General features: G+C 42.3%; 1 protein-coding gene across 2 annotated transcripts; it reads right to left on the minus strand.

The window, feature by feature from the left end:
- Positions 1 to 503: 503 nt before the first annotated feature.
- LOC110508874 (schwannomin-interacting protein 1) lies at positions 504 to 17,450 on the minus strand. Of its 2 annotated transcripts, XM_021589744.2 has the most exons (7): positions 17,162 to 17,450; positions 14,898 to 15,010; positions 8,480 to 8,597; positions 8,021 to 8,224; positions 2,463 to 2,586; positions 2,074 to 2,167; positions 504 to 1,767 (listed from the first exon to the last, which is right to left on the minus strand). In XM_021589744.2, exons 1-7 carry the CDS (start codon positions 17,189 to 17,191, stop codon positions 1,716 to 1,718), a joined length of 735 nt encoding a protein of 244 aa, XP_021445419.1. In that variant the 5' UTR covers positions 17,192 to 17,450; the 3' UTR covers positions 504 to 1,715. The 2 variants fall into 2 exon arrangements, with proteins under 2 accessions (XP_021445419.1, XP_021445421.1); XM_021589746.2 differs by lacking the exons at positions 14,898 to 15,010; positions 17,162 to 17,450 and adding an exon at positions 9,694 to 9,985.
- Between the last annotated feature and the right edge of the window lie 3,771 nt (positions 17,451 to 21,221).

Here is a 21,221-nt window from a genome sequence, read left to right on the forward strand (position 1 = left end):
TTGGTAGAAAATATGTGGTCGCCTCCTCTGCTCTCTAATGGTTGGCTAGGCCTAGGTCTAGGTAATGATTCAGTATTGCCTTTCACTATGGCCAAAACTCAATAACATAAGTGTTTGGAGCATTGTAGTGCAACATGAGAAAATAGGGAAGAAACTGCCTGTTTTGCACACACATGCAACAGTCACTTGCCTATATTCAGATATGTCATAGCATTAATGCCAATTTAATTATGTAATTGTTAACACCCGTAGAAGAAAATAGCTAGTAGGCTACCCTAACCTTATCCAATTTGTAGTTTGGTTTGTATTTATAGGTTTTATGTGTTTATATATATTTATAAGGCACATGTAGGCTAATGTAGCCTTCTTAGGTCCCTCAAGCATCCTTCTGTACAATTCATTCATTCATTTGGACTGTCTCATCTACTGTCAGTTAGATCTGGTTCAGATGGCTATCAATACTGACCATAAGAACACAACATTGAACTAATGAAGACACGCACTTCAAACGTTTATCCATAATTTTAATCTCTGTACACAAAACGTTTTCAGAATGCAGCATAATACGGTTGAAGGACCTTAGTATAATACGACAGAGAATAATAAATAAATAAAAAGAGCTGATGGAAAATGACACTCTCTAAATGCTGAAGATGGACTAATCATACTGAACAAAGATGCCATCTTGAGCCAGGCCACAAGGCATCCAAGTCTCTTTCCTGCTCAGCAACGGGTTCTTTATTTAGTCCAGACCGACCAGCTATCACTTTACCAGTGTCAAGAACAGTCAGCTCAGACATCTTTAGTTCTTAACCATTGAGATTTGACTTTGTCAATAATATTTTGTCTTAAAATAATTGTTTTTTCTGTGGAGTAGCATTTGGGTCACAAAGCAGGGATCGAATTACACACTGACCTTTGGTCGCGCCCTAAAAATCTGTTAATATTTTGAACATATGGGTATCAATATTAGTTAAGCACCCCCATTATTTGAACTCTGCCACAAAAAACACCAAAAGGACTCTTATCTTCCATTTAATTTAAAGTGCAGACAAAAGGTCATTGCAATCTGTCTGTAAACATTTGGCAAAATCAAGGATCAACCAGTAAAGCTTCAAAACATCAGAATGTTTAAACAGGTGGAATTATGCAACAACAGCTGTACTACATCCATTTGTGTGTATAAATTATTCATACAAGATCTGTGTAGTTGCCACAATGTTTATACACTGGGAAGCCTAGGAGCTAATTTCTTAGCAACAGCACAAACAGCTATGTGTGTTTAGTATTCTACAAAGCACCACGACTGGCTGAGCGGGGCAACAAACAGAACCCTAGTCATCTTCTGTGATCAAACTGTCACTACCACACATGGTTTATGACTGGGGCCCGGAGTTTTGCCTGAACTCTTAAAACTCAGGACTTTGTATGACTCCCGGTTGGGTTTGGTCCCTCTGTAGCCGTGGACAACAACCCTCGTTCTGGAGAGTTAAAGCATATCCAGGCTTTTGTTCCAGCACTAAAACAACCCTGAATCAACCATTTGCCTAGTCATTAAAGGTATTAATCAGTTAAATCAGGTGTGAAAGTGCTGACCTGGAACAAAACCCTGCATGCCTTATTGGTCTCCAGGACCAGGGTTGTTGACCACTGCTCTGAGTTGGTTCTGGCTGTCATGTGACATAGGTGATGATGGGGACAGGTGACTATGGGTTTTATTTGGAGAGGGTTTTCTCTGCCATGTGTCTCTGGAGGCTCTGAGCATGCCTGTGACAAGAGAGAACAACAAATAACAGGTACATGCATGAAAAATCATCATTAGATCCTTTTTAAAAAAGACTAGTTTGTTTTCAGAAGATTGTATGTTAGCGTAGACTTTCCATGGCATTTGACCTCCAGAACTAAGGTTACTACAGAGGCCTAATGGTGGTGCTATTAGTGGTGTTGGTGCGCAAGTGTTTGTGTGTGTGTGTGTGTGTGTGTGTGTGTGTATGTGTGCGTGTGTGTGTGTGTGTGTGTGTGTGTGTGTGTGTGTGCTTCTATGTTCACAGTACTGTACAATATGATCTTCACCTGGTCAGGTCCTCTATGTCCACCAGCATGGCGTCCTGCTCCACATGGAGCTCATCTCTCATTAGCAGCAGCTGCACCAGCTCCTCATTCAGGCCTGCAACATCACCACAACGTTATCTTAACATCCTCATAGCCCCTGGAACAACAGAGTTATGATGGTGGTGATGAAAGGTAGATAGGGTGTGTACCACAGGTGGCTTGGGCCACCTTAATTGGGGAGGACGGGCTCATAGTAATGGCTGGAAAGGAATTCATGGAATAGTATCAAACACATGCATTCTATGGGTTTTAATACCATTCCATTTATTCCATTCCAGACATTATTATGAGCCGTCCTCCCCTCACCAGCCTCCGGTGGTGCGTGTGCATACGTACGTGTGTGTACTCACTCTGTATCTGCGAGTGCAGATCGTTGGTGATGACCTGAAGCTGGCCCAGGCTCATGTCCCTCATGTCTCCCCTCCTCAGACTCCTCTTCATCAGACCCTCGCTGATATGGGGCAGGTGGGGCAGCTGCACACAAACAGACATGGGGACAACGTTAGAACATTAACTAGACAAGCAGGGGAACATTAGGTACAGTCATGTTTAGAGAGAAACAAGGCAACATACAGTGCAGCCTTGAGTTTCTCTACATTTTGTTATGTTACAGCCTTATTCTAAATTATTTTATTAAAAAAAAATCCTCAATCTACTATACCCATAATGAAAAAGCAAAACAGTTTTTTTTTTGAATTTTTGCAAAAAATAAAATAAATAACAGATACATGTATACCTTATTTATGTAAGTATTCAGACCCTTTGCAATGAAACTCGAAATTGAGCTCAGGTGGATCCTGTTTCCATTGATCATCCTTGAGATCATCTTTGAGTTATTTCTACAACTTGATTGGAGTCCACCTGTGGTAAATTCAATTGATTGGACATGATTTTGAAAGGCAAAAAGCAGTCAATATAAGGTCCCACAGTTGACAGTTCATTTCAGAGCAAAAATCAAGACATGAGGTCAGAGACAGTATTGTGTCGAGGCACAGATATGGGGAAGGGTACCAAAAACTTTCTACACCATTGAAAGACCCCAAGAACCCACTGGCCTCCATCATTCTTAAATGCAAGAAGTTTGGAACCACCAAGATTCTTCCTAGAGCTGGCCACCCGGCCAAACTGAGCAATTGGGGGAGGGAGGTGACCAAGAACCCGATGGTCACTCTGACAGAGCACCAGAGTTCCTCTGTAGAGATGGGTGACCCTTCCAGAAGGACAACCATCTCTGCAGCACTCCCCCAATCAGGCTTTTATGGTAGAGTGGCCAGATTGAAGCCACTCCTCAGTAAAAGGCACATGACAGCCCGCTTGGAGTTTGCAAAAAGGCACTTAAATGACTCTCAGACCATGAGAAACAAGATTCTCTGGTCTGATGAAACCAAGATTGAACTCTTTGGCCTGAATGCCAAGCATCACGTCTGAAGGAAACCTGTCATCATTCCTACAGTGAAGCATGGCGGTGGCAGCATCCTGCTGTGGGGATGTTTTTCAGTGGCAGGGACTGGGAGACTAATCAGGATCAAAGGAAAGATGAACGGAGCAAAGTACAGAGAGATCCTTAATGAAAACCTACTCAGGACCTCAGAATGGGGCGAAGGTTCGCCTTCCAACAGGATAACGACCCTAAGCACACAGCTAAGAAAACGCAGGAGTGGCTTCGGGACAAGTCTCTGAATGTCCTTGAGTGGCCCAGCCAAAATCTGGACTTGATCCCGATCGAAGATCTCTGGAGAGACCTGAAAATAGATGTGAAGCGACCCTCCCCATCCAACCTGACAGAGCTTGAGAGGATCTGCAGAGAAGAACGGGAGAAACTCTCCAAATGCAGGTGTGCCAAGCTTGTAGCATCATACCCAAGAAGACTCAAGGCTGTAATCGCTGCAAAAGGTGCTTCAACAAAGTACTGAGTAAAGAGTCTGAATACTTATGTAAATGTGATATTTCAGTGGAAAAAAAAAATAATATATATTTTTCAAATCGCACAAATTTCTAAAACGTTATCAAAATGTGGAAAAAAGTGAAGTTGTCTGAATAATTTCCGAATGCACTGTATTTGGGCCTTTGGGGTTAGGGTGATTACAGTGCTTTCAAAAAGTATTCACACCCCCAACTTTTTCCACATTTTGTGTGTGTTAAAAAGTGGGATTGAAATGGATTTAAATGTCTTTTTTTGTTATCAATTTTACACACGAAATTCTCTAATGTCAAAGAGCTTTGCACACCTGGATTGCACAATACTTGCACATCATTTTTCACATTATTTAAAATCTTCAAGCTCTGTCAAGTTGGTTGTTGATCATTACTAAACAGCCATTTTCAAGTCTTGCCATAGATTTTCAAACCGATTTAAGTCACAACTGTAACTAGACCACTCAGGAACATTCAATGTCGTCTTGGTAAGCAACTCCAGTGTATATTTGACCTTGTGTTTTAGGTTATTGTCCTGCTGAAAGGTGAATGTCTCCCAGTGTCTGTTGGAAAGCAGACTGAACCAGGTTTTTCTCTAGGATTTTGCCTGTGGTTAGCTATATTCCATTTCTAAAATACTCCCTAGTCCTTGCTGATGACAAGCATACTCATAACATGATGCAGCCACCAGAATGCTTGAAAATATGAAGAGCGGTACTCAGTGATGTGTTGTGTTGGATTTGCACCAAACACAATGCTTTGTATTCAGGACATTAAGTCATTTTCTTTGCCACATTTTCTGCAGTTTTACCTTAGTGCCTTATTGCACACAGGATGCATGTTTTTGAATCTTTTTTTCCAGTCCAGGTTTCCTTCTTTTCACTCTGTCATTTAGGTTAATATTGTGGAGTAACTAAAATGTTGTTGTTTCATCCTCAGTTTTCTCCTATCACAGCCATTAAACTCTGTAACTGTTTTAAAGTCACCATTGGCCTCATGGTGAAATCCCTAAGTGGCTTCCTTCCTCTTTGGCAAGGGAGTTAGGAAGGACGTCTGTATCTTTGTAGTGACTGTGTGTATTCATACACCATCCAAAGTGTAATAAATAATTTCATCATGATGAAAGATATTCAATGTCTGATTTTTATTTTATGTTTTACTCATCTATCAATAGGTGCCCTTCTTTGCGAGGCATTGGAAAACCTCCTTGGTCTTTGTGGTTGAATCTGTGTTTGAAATTCACTGCTTGACTGAGGGACCTTGCAGATAATTGTATGTGTGGGGTGTGGCGATGAAGTAGTCGTAAAAAAATATGTTAAACACTATTATTGCACACAGTGAGTCCATGCAACTTATGTGACTTCTTAAGCACATTTTTACTCCTGAACTTATTTAGGCTTGCCATAATAAAGGGGTTGTATACTTATTGACTCAAGACATTTCAGCTTTTGATTTTTAATGAATTGGTAAATAAATAAATAAAAACATAATTCCATTTGGACTTTATGGGGTATTGTGTGTAGGACAGTGACACAACATCTCAATTTAATCCATTCTAAATTCAGGCTGTAACACAACAAAATGTGGAAAAAGTCAAGGGGTGTGAATAATTTCTGAATGCACTCTATATGCAAATAATTCAATCCTTTCTGTTGTCCTGATCTCAGAGCAGTTTCTTTAGACTGGGGCAACTTAAATGCCATCATCTCACCATTGTTTGTTTAGGTACTGACACACACATCAACAAGTTCAGTAAAACTCCAGTCAGGGGGGAATTCACTCGGTCTGACACACAATGACTGTATGGTCGTATTTACAACTCATTCACCACAATCCTTGGGGCGGGGAAAATATAAAAAATTACATCTAGGTAGCTCCCAATTTCTTAGAAGTGCTAAAGCTTGTTCCAAAAAAGCACTAAGTCGACTACCAAGTTTATTCCAGTAAATTACTAGGTCGACCAGCTGAGGCTAATAAACGCACTGTCCCGCCACGGCTGCCTGTCAGGCCTCTTGCACGCACACTGTCATAGTCACACACACATAGTCACACACACATAGTCACACACACACTGAGGACGAAGGACAATCCAATCCGGATGCCATATCCTAATTATCTTTGTTTGCAATCATAATAAGAGTAACCTGCTTGCTCATAAGTTAATTGCTTGCTCATAAGTTAATTGCTTGCTCATAAGTTAATTGCTTGCTCATACGTTAATTGCTTGCACATACACTACCATTCAGACGTTTGGGGTCACTTAGAAATGTCCTTGTTTTTGAAAGAAAAGCATTTTTTTGTCCATTAAAATAACATCAAATTGATCAGAAATACAGTGTAGACAATGTTAATGTTGTAAATGACTATTGTAGCTGGAAAAATGGCTGATTTTTAATGGAATATGTCACGTATACTCCCTCTCTGGCCTCTAGGTCATCAGGGTGCTGATTATCCCGCACACCTGTCCCCATCGTCAAGCGCACCAGCACCTCATGACACTAACCTGGACTCCATCACCTCCTTGATTATCTTCGCTATATCTGTCACTCCCCTTGGTTCTTTCCTCAGGTGTTATTGACTCTGTTTCATGTTGGGGCGTTGTTTGCGTTTTGTGTTTATAGTTTTATTTATTAAAACACTCACTCCCTGTACTTGCTTCCCGACTCCGAGCGTAGAAGGCCAGCAAGGCCAGCATCCCGGAGTCGCCTCTTCACTGTTGATGTTGAGACTGGTGTTTTGCGGATACTATTTAATGAAGTTGCCAGTTGAGGACTTGTGAGGCGTCTGTTTCTCAAACTAGACACTAATGTCCTTGTCCTCTTGCTCAGTTATGCACCGGGGCATCCCACTCCTTCTATTCTGGTTAGAGCCAGTTTGCTCTGTTCTGTGAAGGGAGTAGTACACAGTGTTGTACGAGATCTTCAGTTCATTGGCAATTTCTTGCATGGAATAGCCTTCATTTCTCAGAACAAGAATAGACTGACGAGTTTCAGAAGAAACTAGTCTAAAGAAGGCCAGTTTCATTGCTTCTTTAATCAGTACAACAGTTTTCAGCTGTGCTAATATAATTGCAAAAGGGTTTTCTAATTATCAATTAGCCTTTTAAAATGATAAACTTGGATTAGCTAACACAACGTGCCATTGGAACACAGGAGTGATGGTTGCTGATAATGGGCCTTTGTACAATAATGTAGATATTCCATTAAAAATCAGCCGTTTCCAGCTACAAGTCATTTACAACATTAACAACGTCTACACTGTATTTCTGATCAATTTGATGTTATTTTAAAGGACAAAAAAATGTGCTTTTCTTTCAAAAACAAGGACATTTCTAAGTGACCCCAAACTTTTGAACGGTAGTGTAAGTTCAAATGGTTTGAAGTACAAGTGTTTTTCCATCACCCTGGGCCTCAGATCACACAGGAAAGAGTTCTCAAAGGCCTCAGGAACTCATGACAATCCAATCTGGAACTGGCTGAGACGGCAGAATTTCACTCTCTGTACCAGGAAACATGAAAAAGTCTCATTGTTCTCATTGTTTGACTGAAAGTTATATCAGTTTCATTTCAACCAACATCTGATCTTGAGAATAATTGGCTTCTTAGCCATTACATTATAGGGCTTTTTAGCAAGTGCTTTTAACACCAACAACTGTAAACGGAAATACCATGCTATTCATTTTGTACTATGCCCTTGCATCTAAGATGTAACTTGATCTCGCATCTTGCATATTTAATGTAAATGCATGTACCCAGAATAATTCTAAATACATATTTTTCTGACATGGGGAAAGATAGAGGTTGTGTCAAAGGGCAGTAGCCTTAATTCTAAGCTATGTCAACACTAGACATGTGTGCCTTAAGCTGCGGCTTAGACCGCTACACCACCCTAGGTATTAAATGTGTTATTCTGACTGCACCATGGCCTCAAGTGTCCTCTCTCTCCAGCCAAGTCAACTTATCAGAAATGACAGGTCTACAACATACACACTGACCAGGTCGGCGACAGGCGAGCGGCGGTGGATCTGGATCTGTCTCTCCACCTCTACCTGCATGCGGGCCATAGGGCGAGCCAACGCCAGGGCCACCCGTGCCTCCTCTTGGAGCCGCCGCTGCACCCGCCAGAAGCCACAATCCTCCAGGGGGTCTGAGTCCTCCTCTCCCGTGTCCCGGTCCGACAGGGATGAACTCTGCTTGCTCTGGATGGACGCACACATACATCACAGTAAGTACACATACACATGCTAGTTATACAGAATCATAGATTGTAATGTAAATACATGCATACTTCATAGTCATCAAACCCAAACACATTGGTGTGTGTGCTCACACACACATTCCACAGTCAATTAGCTTATTTTTCTCCTGTTAAGTCCTGTTATGTCAGGTTCCAAAGTATCAGTTGTGTGAATGAGAACACACGCCACACACACATCTACATCTTTAGCGTGTACCACAGGTGACAGCGGCGTGTCCAGGCTGGTCTCTGTCCTGCTGTCCTCTGCATCGCTGTCCTTGTCACTGTTGCTGTCATTCACAAAACACACCTGCAGATTCACACCGCTTTGAGGCCTGACAGTGAGAGAGAGAGAGGGACAGGAGATAGAAAAGGAGATAGAAAAGGAGAGGGGGAGAGATAGATTGAACAATCAAATCACAGCCTGAAAAAAGGGGAGCAGGAGGGAGAGGCATACAGTTAGATGAAGCAAGGGGGCGAGATAATCGCTCAATTCCAAATGTATCCATATAACCCTACCCTGATCCATATAACCCCACCCCTGATCCATATAACCCCACCCCTGATCCATATAACCCTACCCCTGATCCATATAACCCTACCCCTGATCCATACAACCCCACCCCTGATCCATATAACCCTACCCCTGATCCATATAACCCTACCCCTGATCCATATAACCCCACCCCTGATCCATATAACCCCACCCCTGATCCATATAACCATACCCCTGATCCATATAACCCCACCCCTGATCCATATAACCCCACCCCTGATCCATATAACCCCACCCCTGATCCATATAACCCCACCCCTGATCCATATAACCCTACCCCTGATCCATACAACCCTACCCCTGATCCATATAACCCTACCCCTGATCCATTTAACCCTACCCTGATCCATATAACCCTACCCCTGATCCATATATCCTCTACAAATCCTGGCTGCATTTCATTCTCTGTCCTTCGCTAATCTGAGGTCTGACTTTCAAAAAACATGAAAGGTGGAGCTATTGCTTTTACACCAGTAACCCAGTTATAGAGGCGGCAGGTCGCCTAGCTGTGAAGAGCATTGGGCCAGTAACCGAACGTATGATATTTTAGGAATTCCCGAAATGTTGTTGCTAACATTAGCTAGGTGGATAAAATTAGCTAGACCAGGAGTTAGGGTTAGTGGTTAGGTTAAAGGGTTAAGGTTAGGGTTAGGGTTAGGGAAACGGTTAGCTAACATGCTAAATAGTTCCAAAGTGGCTAAAAAGTAGTAAGTTGCTAATTAGCTAAACTGCAAAAGTTGTCCATGATGAGATTCGAACACACAACCTTTGGGTTGCTAGAAGTTCGCTGTATTTACCTTCTGTCTTATGCAACCATACCAACAGTAACATATTATACTAACTTGAGTGTCCCGGATTTTTGTTTACTATGTTACCTTGGGCATTGTGCGGTTTCGTTTGGTAACATCATATATCGTCACAAGCAATAACAAAAAGGTAAATTAAACAACCAGACCCATAAAATGACATAATAATTGGAACCATTGAAATCTCTCAGCCACAGTGATGACGAGTCAAACAGACTCTCAGTCACCTTCAGTAAGCAAGACTTTTCAGTCATCATAACAGTCCATACGTCATTCATTCAAGAAGCTCTCACTAAACAAGATGTGAGAATTTGGTTGAAACCTAGACTCTTTGCTTCAAAGTAGGAATAGGAACCACACTCAACCCCTAAAAGCCTGTTAGCATTGGAATTTCCACCTTACAATGTACCGGTAGGTACACTTTGACCTCTATTAAGGGTCATGTGACTAGAGAACGTTCAATAGGAACAGTGGACAGAAAGAGGCAACACTTCTTTATTTCCAGTAGCTTGACCACAGACAGATGAGCACTTCCCTAAACTGGACTGAAAAGGGGCGGTCCCCTTTATTTAGGATAAACACCAACCCTTTTTCCAGGAAAATGTGTAGGAGTAGGTACTGAAGTTCACTCGTCAGAGAGACTTGCCGTTTCTGAAGGCATGGCGTAACCTTGTGTGTCTATACTCATAAACCTAGTGTGTGGGTGTAGTTTGCTTTGGGTTTGTGGGTTCAGTGGTGTGAATGCACAGTATTTTAGTTTGTGACATTTGTGTCATTTGAAGTTCGAGTTTATTTTATTTTTACAGGGACACTGCACATTAATCAACGTTTCAGTAAAAGTGCCGGTTTTAGCCAGCCGGCTCATTTTCAACCACAGTCCCTGGGAAGGTTATTAATTGACATTGTGCATTTGTTTTTGTGTGTTTGCACTATGCTATGAGCTGATGAGTATTTATGAGTCAGTGTGAGAAGATTACATTGATCAGTGTGTGCATGTGCTGTATGCTTATTACATCTGTATGCTTCCCCGTTCAGCCATTTACAGTCAATGACTCTCGTCTTGCCCTTTAGAATGAAGTTCTGGTGTTACTGTTACTGGGTGAAAAACAGAGAAAACAATGTAGCTTTCCGGGAAGCTCTTGCTCTATACATTTTCTTGTCTCCCCCTGTGGGATTTTCTCCACTTAAATGACTCATTTCAGGGAGGATAAACTAACACTCTGACATGAATATAAAAATGTTAAAATGCATCTGCTGCTTCCAGACAAAGGGCCAATCCCAAACACCCCCTATCCCTTAGGCCAGTGGTTCTGTTGTTGCCCGGAAGTAACTCGCTCAATGGCTTGGTAATTATAATGAACACAAATATAAAAGCAACATGCAACAATTTTAACGATTTTACTGAGTTACAGTTCATATAAGGAAATCAGTCAATTGAAATAAATTCACTCGGCCCTAATCTATGGATTTCACATAACTGGGCAGTGTCGCAGCCATGGGTGGGCCTGGGAGGGCATTTGGGAGCCAGGCCCAGCCAATCAGAATTAGGTTTTCCCCACAAAAGTGCTTTATTACAGACATAAATACTTTTCAGTTTCAACAGCTGTCTGGGTGGCTGGTCTCAGACAACCCCGCAGGTGAAGAAGCCCAATGTGGAGGTCCTAGGATGGCGTGGTTACACATGGTCTGCGGTTGTGAGGCTGGTTGGACGTACTGCCAAATTCTCTAAAACAACGTTGGAGGCGGCTTATGGTAGAGAAATTAACATCCAATTCTCTGGCAACAGCTCTGTTGGACATTCCTGCAGTCAGCATGCCAATTGCACGCTGCCTCAAAACTTGAGACATCTATGGCATTGTGTTGTGTGACAAAACTACACATTTTAGAGTGGCCTTTTATTGTCCCCAGCACAAGGTGCACCTGTGTATTGATCATGCTGTTTAATTAGCTTCTTGATATGCCACATCTGTCAGGTGGATGGATTATCTTGGCCAAGGAGAAATGCTCACTAACAGGGATGTAAACATTTGTGTACACAATTTTAGAGAAATAAGCTTTTTTTGTGTGGTATATTTCTGGGAAATGTTATTTCAGCTCATGAAACATGGGAGCAAAACTGTTGTGTTTATATTTTGGTTCTGTGTACTGTGAGCATGCTTTTCCTGTGTGTTTATGGATCCTCCATAATATCTGGCATGCTCATGTGAGAGATGTAACACCTGGCTCTGGTCTACTTATGTCATGTATTGTCATGTTGTGTCTTGTTTCTGTCCTTTCCCTTCACCCTGTCTCCCTCTGCTGGTCGTTATTAGGTTACCTTTTCTCCCCCTCTTTCCCCCAGCTGTTCCTTGTCTCCTCCTAACTACCTCGTCACCCCTTTTCCCACCTGTTCCCTTTTTCCCTCTGATTAGTCCTCTATATCTCTCTCTGTTTTTGTTCCTGTCTTTGTCGGATTCTTGTTTGTGTTTTTCATGCCTGAACCAGACTATCGTCATGTTTGCTGCAACCTTGTCCTGTCCTGTCGGAATCTGCCGGTCCATCTGAGCCTACCTATGTTTTGTTATTAAAGAAGTTCTGTTTACGTTAATTCGCTTTTGGGTCCTCATTCACGCACCGTAACAACTTAGGGAGGGATCGGTATTTACAGCATGGTTACCTGGAGGAAAATTGGCGAGGGTCATCGCTTATTACATTTCAGTCAAGGGGAGGGTTTAGTATTTTGTAATTGTAATTGATGGAATGTCTATATTTCTCAGTGTTTTAGAATTAGTTGCTTATTAGGATATTTATATCGATGTGTGCCCGATGCCGCCCCTCATCTCTGATTCTCTGCTATCATGTGCGCCTATAGGCTATTTAGCGTGGTCTCAATCAAATGATCCATAGCCTATAGGCTACGAAGTGCATGCTCGGAGAAGGACAGTTGTATTTCTAAGATAGCTGCTAGGATGGTGTAAATAAAACTAGGCTGCATTGGACATTACAACCCTGAGCCCTGGCCTGTTTGCTCTTCCTGATCAAAAAAAACGTTTTTCTGTGCCTAACCAATGGCTGTGCTTTGTAGGCCTACGGTTGCAGTTCAGGAGTAGAGTCAAAAGCTTCTCCCGAAAATAATTGATGATTAGGCCTAGTCTAAAAAAATGTACTCTTGCGTGCAGACTAGTCTATAGCCTATGTTCTGTTCAGTTTGAGAAGGAGAGGTGAAGATAACTACTTTGATAGCTTGCTACTAACTAAAACTGATTTGAATAAAAACAATATGTTTCTTGCCATTGATGTATTTATCAGTTATTCTCTTCACAATTAAGCCAGATTTCAGTAACGTACATTGTGGTGCTGAAACTTGAAGCAGCAGCCGCAGCACAATGAATCCGAAATGGACAGCTCATGGTGCTGAAAGTAGGCAAATTCCAGTAGGCATAATTCATTTAAACTGTCTTCATTTTAGTTAGACTTTACTAACGACAAGAGGGCTTTGTGTTGGAGCCTGTTTCTTCCTATTTACGAAAAATATGAGGTCGGTCTACCTGTTTTACAGATTAAATTAGGCTATAAACTGTTATATCCATAGATTTGTCGGTCAATTCCTCCACCCGCCATACACTCTTTAAATGGCCTACCTCCTTGTCGGTGAAGGGCTGTAAAGTTAAAGAATATTTTAAAATGTACAGGCCTACCCCTTGTTAGTTTTGAAGAAAATAAAACAGATCTCATTAGTGCTTTAGCCCGCAATGCTTTATGCTAGAAACAAGCTGTAAAAGACTCCGAAGACGTGACTCGGATGCATATGGGGATATTTTGTTTTGTTTCTTTCAGATGCAGAGCTACAACCTTCTATAGCCGAGGAGACAAAACATGGACTTTGCTTGGGAAGTAGTATAATTATGTCAATTGATTAAGGTATTCACTTCCTGTACAACAGGCCTGGAGTATGTTTTAACCCAGACAGCTTTTAGGGAAACACTTGTGACCTTCTCTCGTTGGGTTAAGCAACAGAAGAAGAGTAACGTTAGCCAGCAGTTAATGCTTACATTTGTTTCCGTCAGTAGGCCTACTCTGTGTGGGGTGGAAAGATAGGCCTCATTTTTGAAAGTACCATGCTCAGATTCCTAATGACATCTCAGATTAAATTATTTGCAAAAAGGGACAGTTTCGTTGCAAACACGACACACTGATTTGGCATTAAGAAATATGATCAAATGAACACACAGGCCTATCTCTCTGTGCATTCTTAGCCTGTAATTTCGGTAATTTGTGTGGTAATAAAAAAGATTCAGCTAATATGTACATGGCATAGAATTGCATGACATTTTTATAAAAGGCAATTTTTTCTCGGACCTGCAAACATGATGATAGATTCAAGCAATGCTTTTACTATAAAGTAGATATTTCCACCCCTAATCTTGTCCATGGTTTGTCTGCAAACCCAAAACCTTCTGGCCCGCAGTTCTTTGCTCTATCAAAATTCATGCGCTGCCATCTAATGCTTACAGGATAAAGAACAGTTTCTAAAACTGCATATCTAAGGCTCTGGTCTGTCCAAGAAGTTAGGTTAAAAGGTAAGCATGTTCTCTGCTATCCACTTGATGTTTTATTATTATTTTTTGTATAGGGGAGGGTCATTTGTTTTTAAGCTTCAGGGAGGGTTTAGGGAAAATATATTTTGCTGAAGGGAGGGCTATCCATTTCTATTTCAGAGAGGTCTGATTTTCTCCATGTAAACCTTATTATAAATAACGTTCACTCTCTTATTGTCCCCCCTCGTTCGCCAGTGAGATGTTTTGACCAGGGGAAATAAGTAGACCAGAATGGTCCCGCCCCAAAAAGAAAAAATAGGGAGTGGGGTGTATTGATTTCTCTACCCTCTCTGCTCTCTATTCAAGGAGTAGAATGAGGCTACCCCTAGAGACGATGATCAGTTTTTAACAGAAGGAATGCTGATCCTAGACCTGATCCTAGACCTCCGCTAGAAAGTACGTCAAACACTCACTGAGCTCCACAGCATCACACCATCTAGTGGTGGAAAGGATGCAACACAACTGACTCAATATTTTTAGTATGGCGCTATTATCGCATACTGATACCGCAGCAGCTAAACCTGTCCTAAAACTATGGGCGATCCCATATTTCGTAATAGTACAACACACACTAAATTAAACTCAAAATTCCAAATGAACCTACCTATTTCAGACAAAGAGCACAAGCAAGCAGACAGACACATGCACGCACACTATCTGGTATACTCATGCATTATCACCATCAGACAAACCCACCGGGAGGAAATGCCATTCTTGTTGCAGCTGGTGTAGATGGCTGGCTCCTCGTCGTCATAGAAACTGCCAAAGGCTAGCTTCTGCCTGATGGACTCTCTGTCATTCCTCTGGGCCTAGTGGAGGCATATAGAAGAAAATACAACAATACCACAATAAACCTGAAGTAAAAATCCTGATGATAAAAACAGGTATCAACCCAATGATAAAGATGAAGGATTTTAATTCATTGGCATTTTTAAGAGGCATAGAAAACTAAGATGACTGGACAACATTAAAATATAGCCTACAACATTAAAATATATAGTAGGTGGGCCAATTAAATAAAATGTGAAAACTATAGTCAGTATAACAACGAATAGCACTTAGTATACTATTGCTTAAACCAAGGGAATAGAGAGATGTAGAGTTGGGGTATGGTCATACAAGCACACAAAGAGAAGAGATGGGTGGAGGAATGGAGGGAGGATGAAGAAGAAGGGATGGATGGAGCGTTTTAATCTGACTTGCTGGGATGCTAAATCACTGCGGACTCAGTGAGTCGTGGAGAGAAGGGAAAGAGCAACGCAGCCAGGCGGAACACACACACACACAGATAAATGTCCAGTCACCTCGCATTGATTTTATCTCATCTTTCTTTGTCCTCGTCTTTAATATCTTGTGTCATCTTAACTCTCATATACTCTCTCCTCTACTCTTCCTCTCTTTACCTGGTCTGTCCCATCTCCCATGTCTGACTACTTTTTGATCTACCTGTATCTCTATTTTTTTGTTCTTTCTGTTTGTACTCTACACCCACTACATCCAAAGAACATTGTGTCCTGGGCAGGTTGTTTGTGTCATATAGCTTTTAGGTTGACATACAGATCCTTTCTTCATAGAGGCCTGCTTCTGCAACCACACAGATAGAGATCCAAAGGAAACATGACTTTCCTTTCCAGATTTTATGTTTACAGTCTGTGACTGCACCCACATCCCTCAGGGCCACTCACAGTTTGGGACATCACACACGTATGCACACATGTATGTTACACACACACACACACACACACACACACACACACACACACACACACACACACACACACACACACACACACACACACACACACACACACACACACACACACACACACACACACACACACACACACACACACAAACACATTTAGACTCTACCCAAACTTCCTCAAGCCCACTTGTAGACTGTGCCACATCAGCTGTGTACACACACACACACACACACACACACGCACACACGCATAGTGATTAGATGGTGCTGTGATGTAACGTCATAAATCACAGATGGACGCTCCCATTGTAGAAGAAGCAGCCAACACTCCACCCCCTCTAGTCTCCTCACACTGGAGACCGAGCCAGCTACTGTCTTACTGGGTAGATAGACCATCTACACACAGCCAGGTACTGTCTTACTGGGTAGATAGACCATCTACACACAGCCAGGTACTGTCTTACTGGGTAGATAGACCATCTACACACAGCCAGGTACTGTCTTACTGGGTAGATAGACCATCTACACCACAGCCAGGTACTGTCTTACTGGGTAGATAGACCATCTACACACAGCCAGGTACTGTCTTACTGGGTAGATAGACCATCTACACCACAGCCAGGTACTGTCTTACTGGGTAGATAGACCATCTACACCACAGCCAGGTACTGTCTTACTGGGTAGATAGACCATCTACACACAGCCAGGTACTGTCTTACTGGGTAGATAGACCATCTACACACAGCCAGGTACTGTCTTACTGGGTAGATAGACCATCTACACCACAGCCCATATGAAACATAAACAACACACACTGTATGATGTTTTCGGTATCTTAACTGTAAAAAGCATGGCATTAACATACTCTCAAACAAAGTCGCACGCATTGTGCAAAATGTACACACCAAAATGTACACACCACCTAGGCGAAACACTAACATACCTCACACGTACACATACACCTAGCAGCACATACGCAGAAATGCACACCCCCAAACAACGTAAACAGCAGAAATGTACACAGACAGGATGGCAAACCAAAAACTACAGGCTAATTAATATATGTAGTCGGAAATAGACGTGCAATCTTGTAAAATATACGCACGGACACACCCTGGTGTGATACAATCACACACACATAAATACATAACGCACAGATTCATCTAACATACCTATATGAACCTAACATACAGTATTTCAATACATGTAAACACATTATACTACAAGAACATACACACACCATACAAACACACACCTGGTAAACACGTTTCTCCTGGTGCACCATTCTTCAGCACATTGTACAGGCAGCAGCCCTACCCTTCCATACACTGCAGTGAGCCAGACCCAGGAGACCCACTCATAAGCCTCAGCTACATGCAGAAGGGAGGAGGAAGAAGAGGGAGAGGGGGAGGGAGCGGGATGGATAGAGGGAGGGGAGAGATTCTGCTCAGCTGATGGAAAGACGTAGGCGCTCTCCACTACTCTCCTCTGATGGAAAGACGTAGGCGCTCTCCACTACTCTCCTCTGATGGAAAGACGTAGGCGCTCTCCACTACTCTCCTCTGATGGAAAGACGTAGGCGCTCTCCACTACTCTCCTCTGATGGAAAGACGTAGGCGCTCTCCACTACTCTCCTCTGATGGAAAGACGTAGGCGCTCTCCACTACTCTCCTCTGATGGAAAGACGTAGGCGCTCTCCACTACTCTCCTCTGATGGAAAGACATAGGTGCTCTCCACTACTCTCCTCTGTGTGACTGTTTAGCATGGCTGCTGCTTTCTATACCTGCTATCTGCTCCTCCGTCTCTCTCTTTCTCTGTATCCTCCATTCCCGTTTCTCTTTCTTTCTTACATTTTTTAACATTACAAAACATACACAAGCAAAAGGGCTCACGAGTGGCGCAGTGGTCGAAGGCACTGCATCTCAGTGCAAGAGGTGTCACCACAGTTCCTGGTTCGAATCCAGGCTCTATCACATCTGGCAGTGATTGGGAGTCCCATAGGGGGGCGCACAATTGGCCCAGCGTTGTCCAGGTTTGACCGGGGTAGGCCGTCATTGTAAATAAGAATTTGTTCTTAATTGACTTGCCTAGTTAAAGAAAGATATAAAAAAATACAATTGACATACATCAAACCTACCCAGACCCAGCTGTTTTCACACCTATCTCCTCAAATTGCACCATTTTGTTCCTCTCCGTCGCCCACACCCTTTCAATATTTAGATAATGAAGCATGTATGCTAGAGTTACAGTTAAGTATATAGATTTTGTATAAAGAGAATTGACGAGAACAGAATCGTCCAACCCATCGGGTATCTCACTGCACCCTCATACGCCATGTCTTGAAATATACCGACAGACGGATTAAAAGTAGATTTACATTGGAATACTTCTGACAGACAACTTTCTAACTCGGCTCATAACTTTTTGACTTTATAGCATTCCCAGAAGGCCATGGATTATTGAGTCATTGTTAGTTTTACAATTAAGACATGACTCTGCCGTCGTCTCTTCTATAATACATTTTAAACATGAATGCATACTGAACTAAGCTTACGTTTTTTGTTAACTGTAATTTCGTTATTTATGTTACAATTTTCCCTCTAGATTGTGCCATTATTAGAGATTTTTAAGTCTTGATTCCAATAGTTTATATTTTTTTCTAAGAGATTGTCAGTTACATAGAGGTTTTTATGTATCGTACCTATCATATGAATATCCTTTTCTGACTCAAATCTCTCTGTCTTTCTATACCTCCATCTTTCTATCTCTCCATTCCACCATGGGAACACCGTGATTGATAGAGTGTGACACGGAAAGATGGCATGATGAAGAAATGTGAAGGAAGAAATTCAAGGACATGTTGAGATAGATAAAGAATTAGGATGGGAGTGAATGGAAGACAAACAAAATCAATGGTGGCGAGACCAGGCTAATAGGTGTGTCCAAACTTTGGACTGCTCCTGTATGTTTTTGAGTGTACACTTTGCTTGTTTTCCTCCTGGAGAATTGGTCTTCTTTCTTGACCATCATTCCTCGTGTAGTGAATCATAAGACACATAGAAGGCAAACACGCACGCACGCACGCACGCACGCACGCACGCACGCACGCACGCACACACACACACACACACACACACACACACACACACACACACACACACACACACACACACACACACACACACACACACACACACGGAGGCTGCTGTGTCACTATGCAGCAGTGGCTCACTGTGGCTGATTAAACAAATTAACCTATGAGTCATACTCCATCACTTCCCCTCATCTATTAGCGATATACTGTGACTATAAAAGAGTTTTAGAGGAAATACTAGTGGTACATGGTACAATTGAAACCCAGTGACAAGATAAATGTGTCACAACACTCTTTAATGGTACCCCACTTCCTCATGACCTCTGATTGGTCAAAGGATGGATCAGTTTCCAGCTAATTGCTTACTCTATTCTATCACTGGCTGGCTGAGGTATGCTGTGTTATATTCAGTCTGTGTTGGAGTGGAAGGGACTAAAGAAAAACAGTGCCATCAACTGGACAATCCGTACACACACACACACACACACACACACACACACACACACACACACACACACACACACACACACACACACACACACACACACACACACACACACACACACACACACACACACACACACACACACACACACTCTCTATCTTTCATCACCACCATCATAACACAGAGATAAAGAGAGAGAGAGAGAGAGAGAGAGCACTTACAGTAATGTTTAATGATCTGCTTGTTCTCCTTTGACAGTTAGCCTCAGCCACAGGAATGAGAATGTCCTGCAGCTCCTCAGCCCAGCTCAGACTGTTAACCATCCTGCCTCTGCCCTTTTCTCTTCTTCCTTCCTCCATCTCCTCACATGCATCTTTGTTGCACTCGCACCACTGCCCTGTGACCTTCTTCCTGTAGCCCTCTTCCTCTACATCCATGTCAAAGTCCTCCATTAAATGACCCTGACTGTGGAAAAAGCCTGGTTCAAGCATGGGGGTGGGGCTGAATTCTTGGTTGGGGCCTGAGGCAGGCCTGGGATAGAGGTCAATTCTTATCTCCATCCTTTCCCCCATTTTCCTGAGAGGAAGAGGATGAAGATGGATAAAGGAGTGCTTTTGGTATGCAAATGTTCTCATTAGGCAACACAGCAAAGGTTTACACTAGGCTCTGATGTCATTTGTGCAACATCATACGTCGCTCACAAATAGGCCCCCATACGTGATTACATCTAATGTGACGTTGAGAGAGCAGCAAAAAGCTGACCGGATCTCCATCTGAACATACTGTATTTAAACATCCCTTCAGAGTGATGGCTCACAGAGTACCGATAGTGTTGCTACGACAGTGTTACTCAAAGACAGAGAACGGTCAGCAAACAATCAAATTACCATGCGAGTATCATGGAGCCATATAATGTAATTCTGACATGCCATCACATATCTATTACCCATGCCAAAAATAACACAAAAAATGGTACTTACAGTCATTGCAGAGACACACTTACTTCTGAAGAGACTAGTGATCGAAATGCCAACCCACTGAGGGACAGCGATGAGCCGAGAGTGAAACCATTGAGCCGGATGTAAAGACCGCTTCTGGACGATACAGGGAGAGATGTAGTGTGATCGCCCAAGGATATCAGTCATCTCCAGAATTCGTCGTGGATCACTAGAGCCGGAGACTCAAAACCCTACGGCAACTAACCAGCTGACATTCAGGGATTAAAAATAAAAAACAAATTCAATATAAATATAGAACAAAACACACATCACAACAAGAGAGACAACACTACATAAAGAGAGACCTAAGACAACAACATTGCAAGGCAGCAACACATGACAACACAGCATGGTAGCAACACAACATAACAACATCATGGTAGCAATACAACCTGGTAGCAGCAAAATATGGTACAAACATTATTGGGCACAAACAACATCACAAAGGTCAAGAACGTAGAGACAATAATACATCACACAAAGCAGCCACAACTGTCAGTAAGAGTGTCCATAATTGAGTCTTTGAATGAAGAGTTTGAGATAAAACTGCCCAGTTTGAGTGTTTGTTGCAGCTCGTTCCATTCGCTAGCTGCAGCGAACTGAAAAGACAAGCGACCCAGGGATGTGTGTGCTTTGGGGACCTTTAACAGAATGTGACTGGCAGAACGGCTGTTGTATGTGGAGGATGAGGGCTGCAGTAGATATCTCATATAGGGGGGAATGAGGCCTAAGAGGGTTTTATAAATAAGCATCAACTAGTGGGTCTTTTTATTTTTT

This window comes from Oncorhynchus mykiss, chromosome 28 (genome assembly GCF_013265735.2).
Source record: "Oncorhynchus mykiss isolate Arlee chromosome 28, USDA_OmykA_1.1, whole genome shotgun sequence".
NCBI classification, from domain to species: domain Eukaryota; kingdom Metazoa; phylum Chordata; class Actinopteri; order Salmoniformes; family Salmonidae; genus Oncorhynchus; species Oncorhynchus mykiss.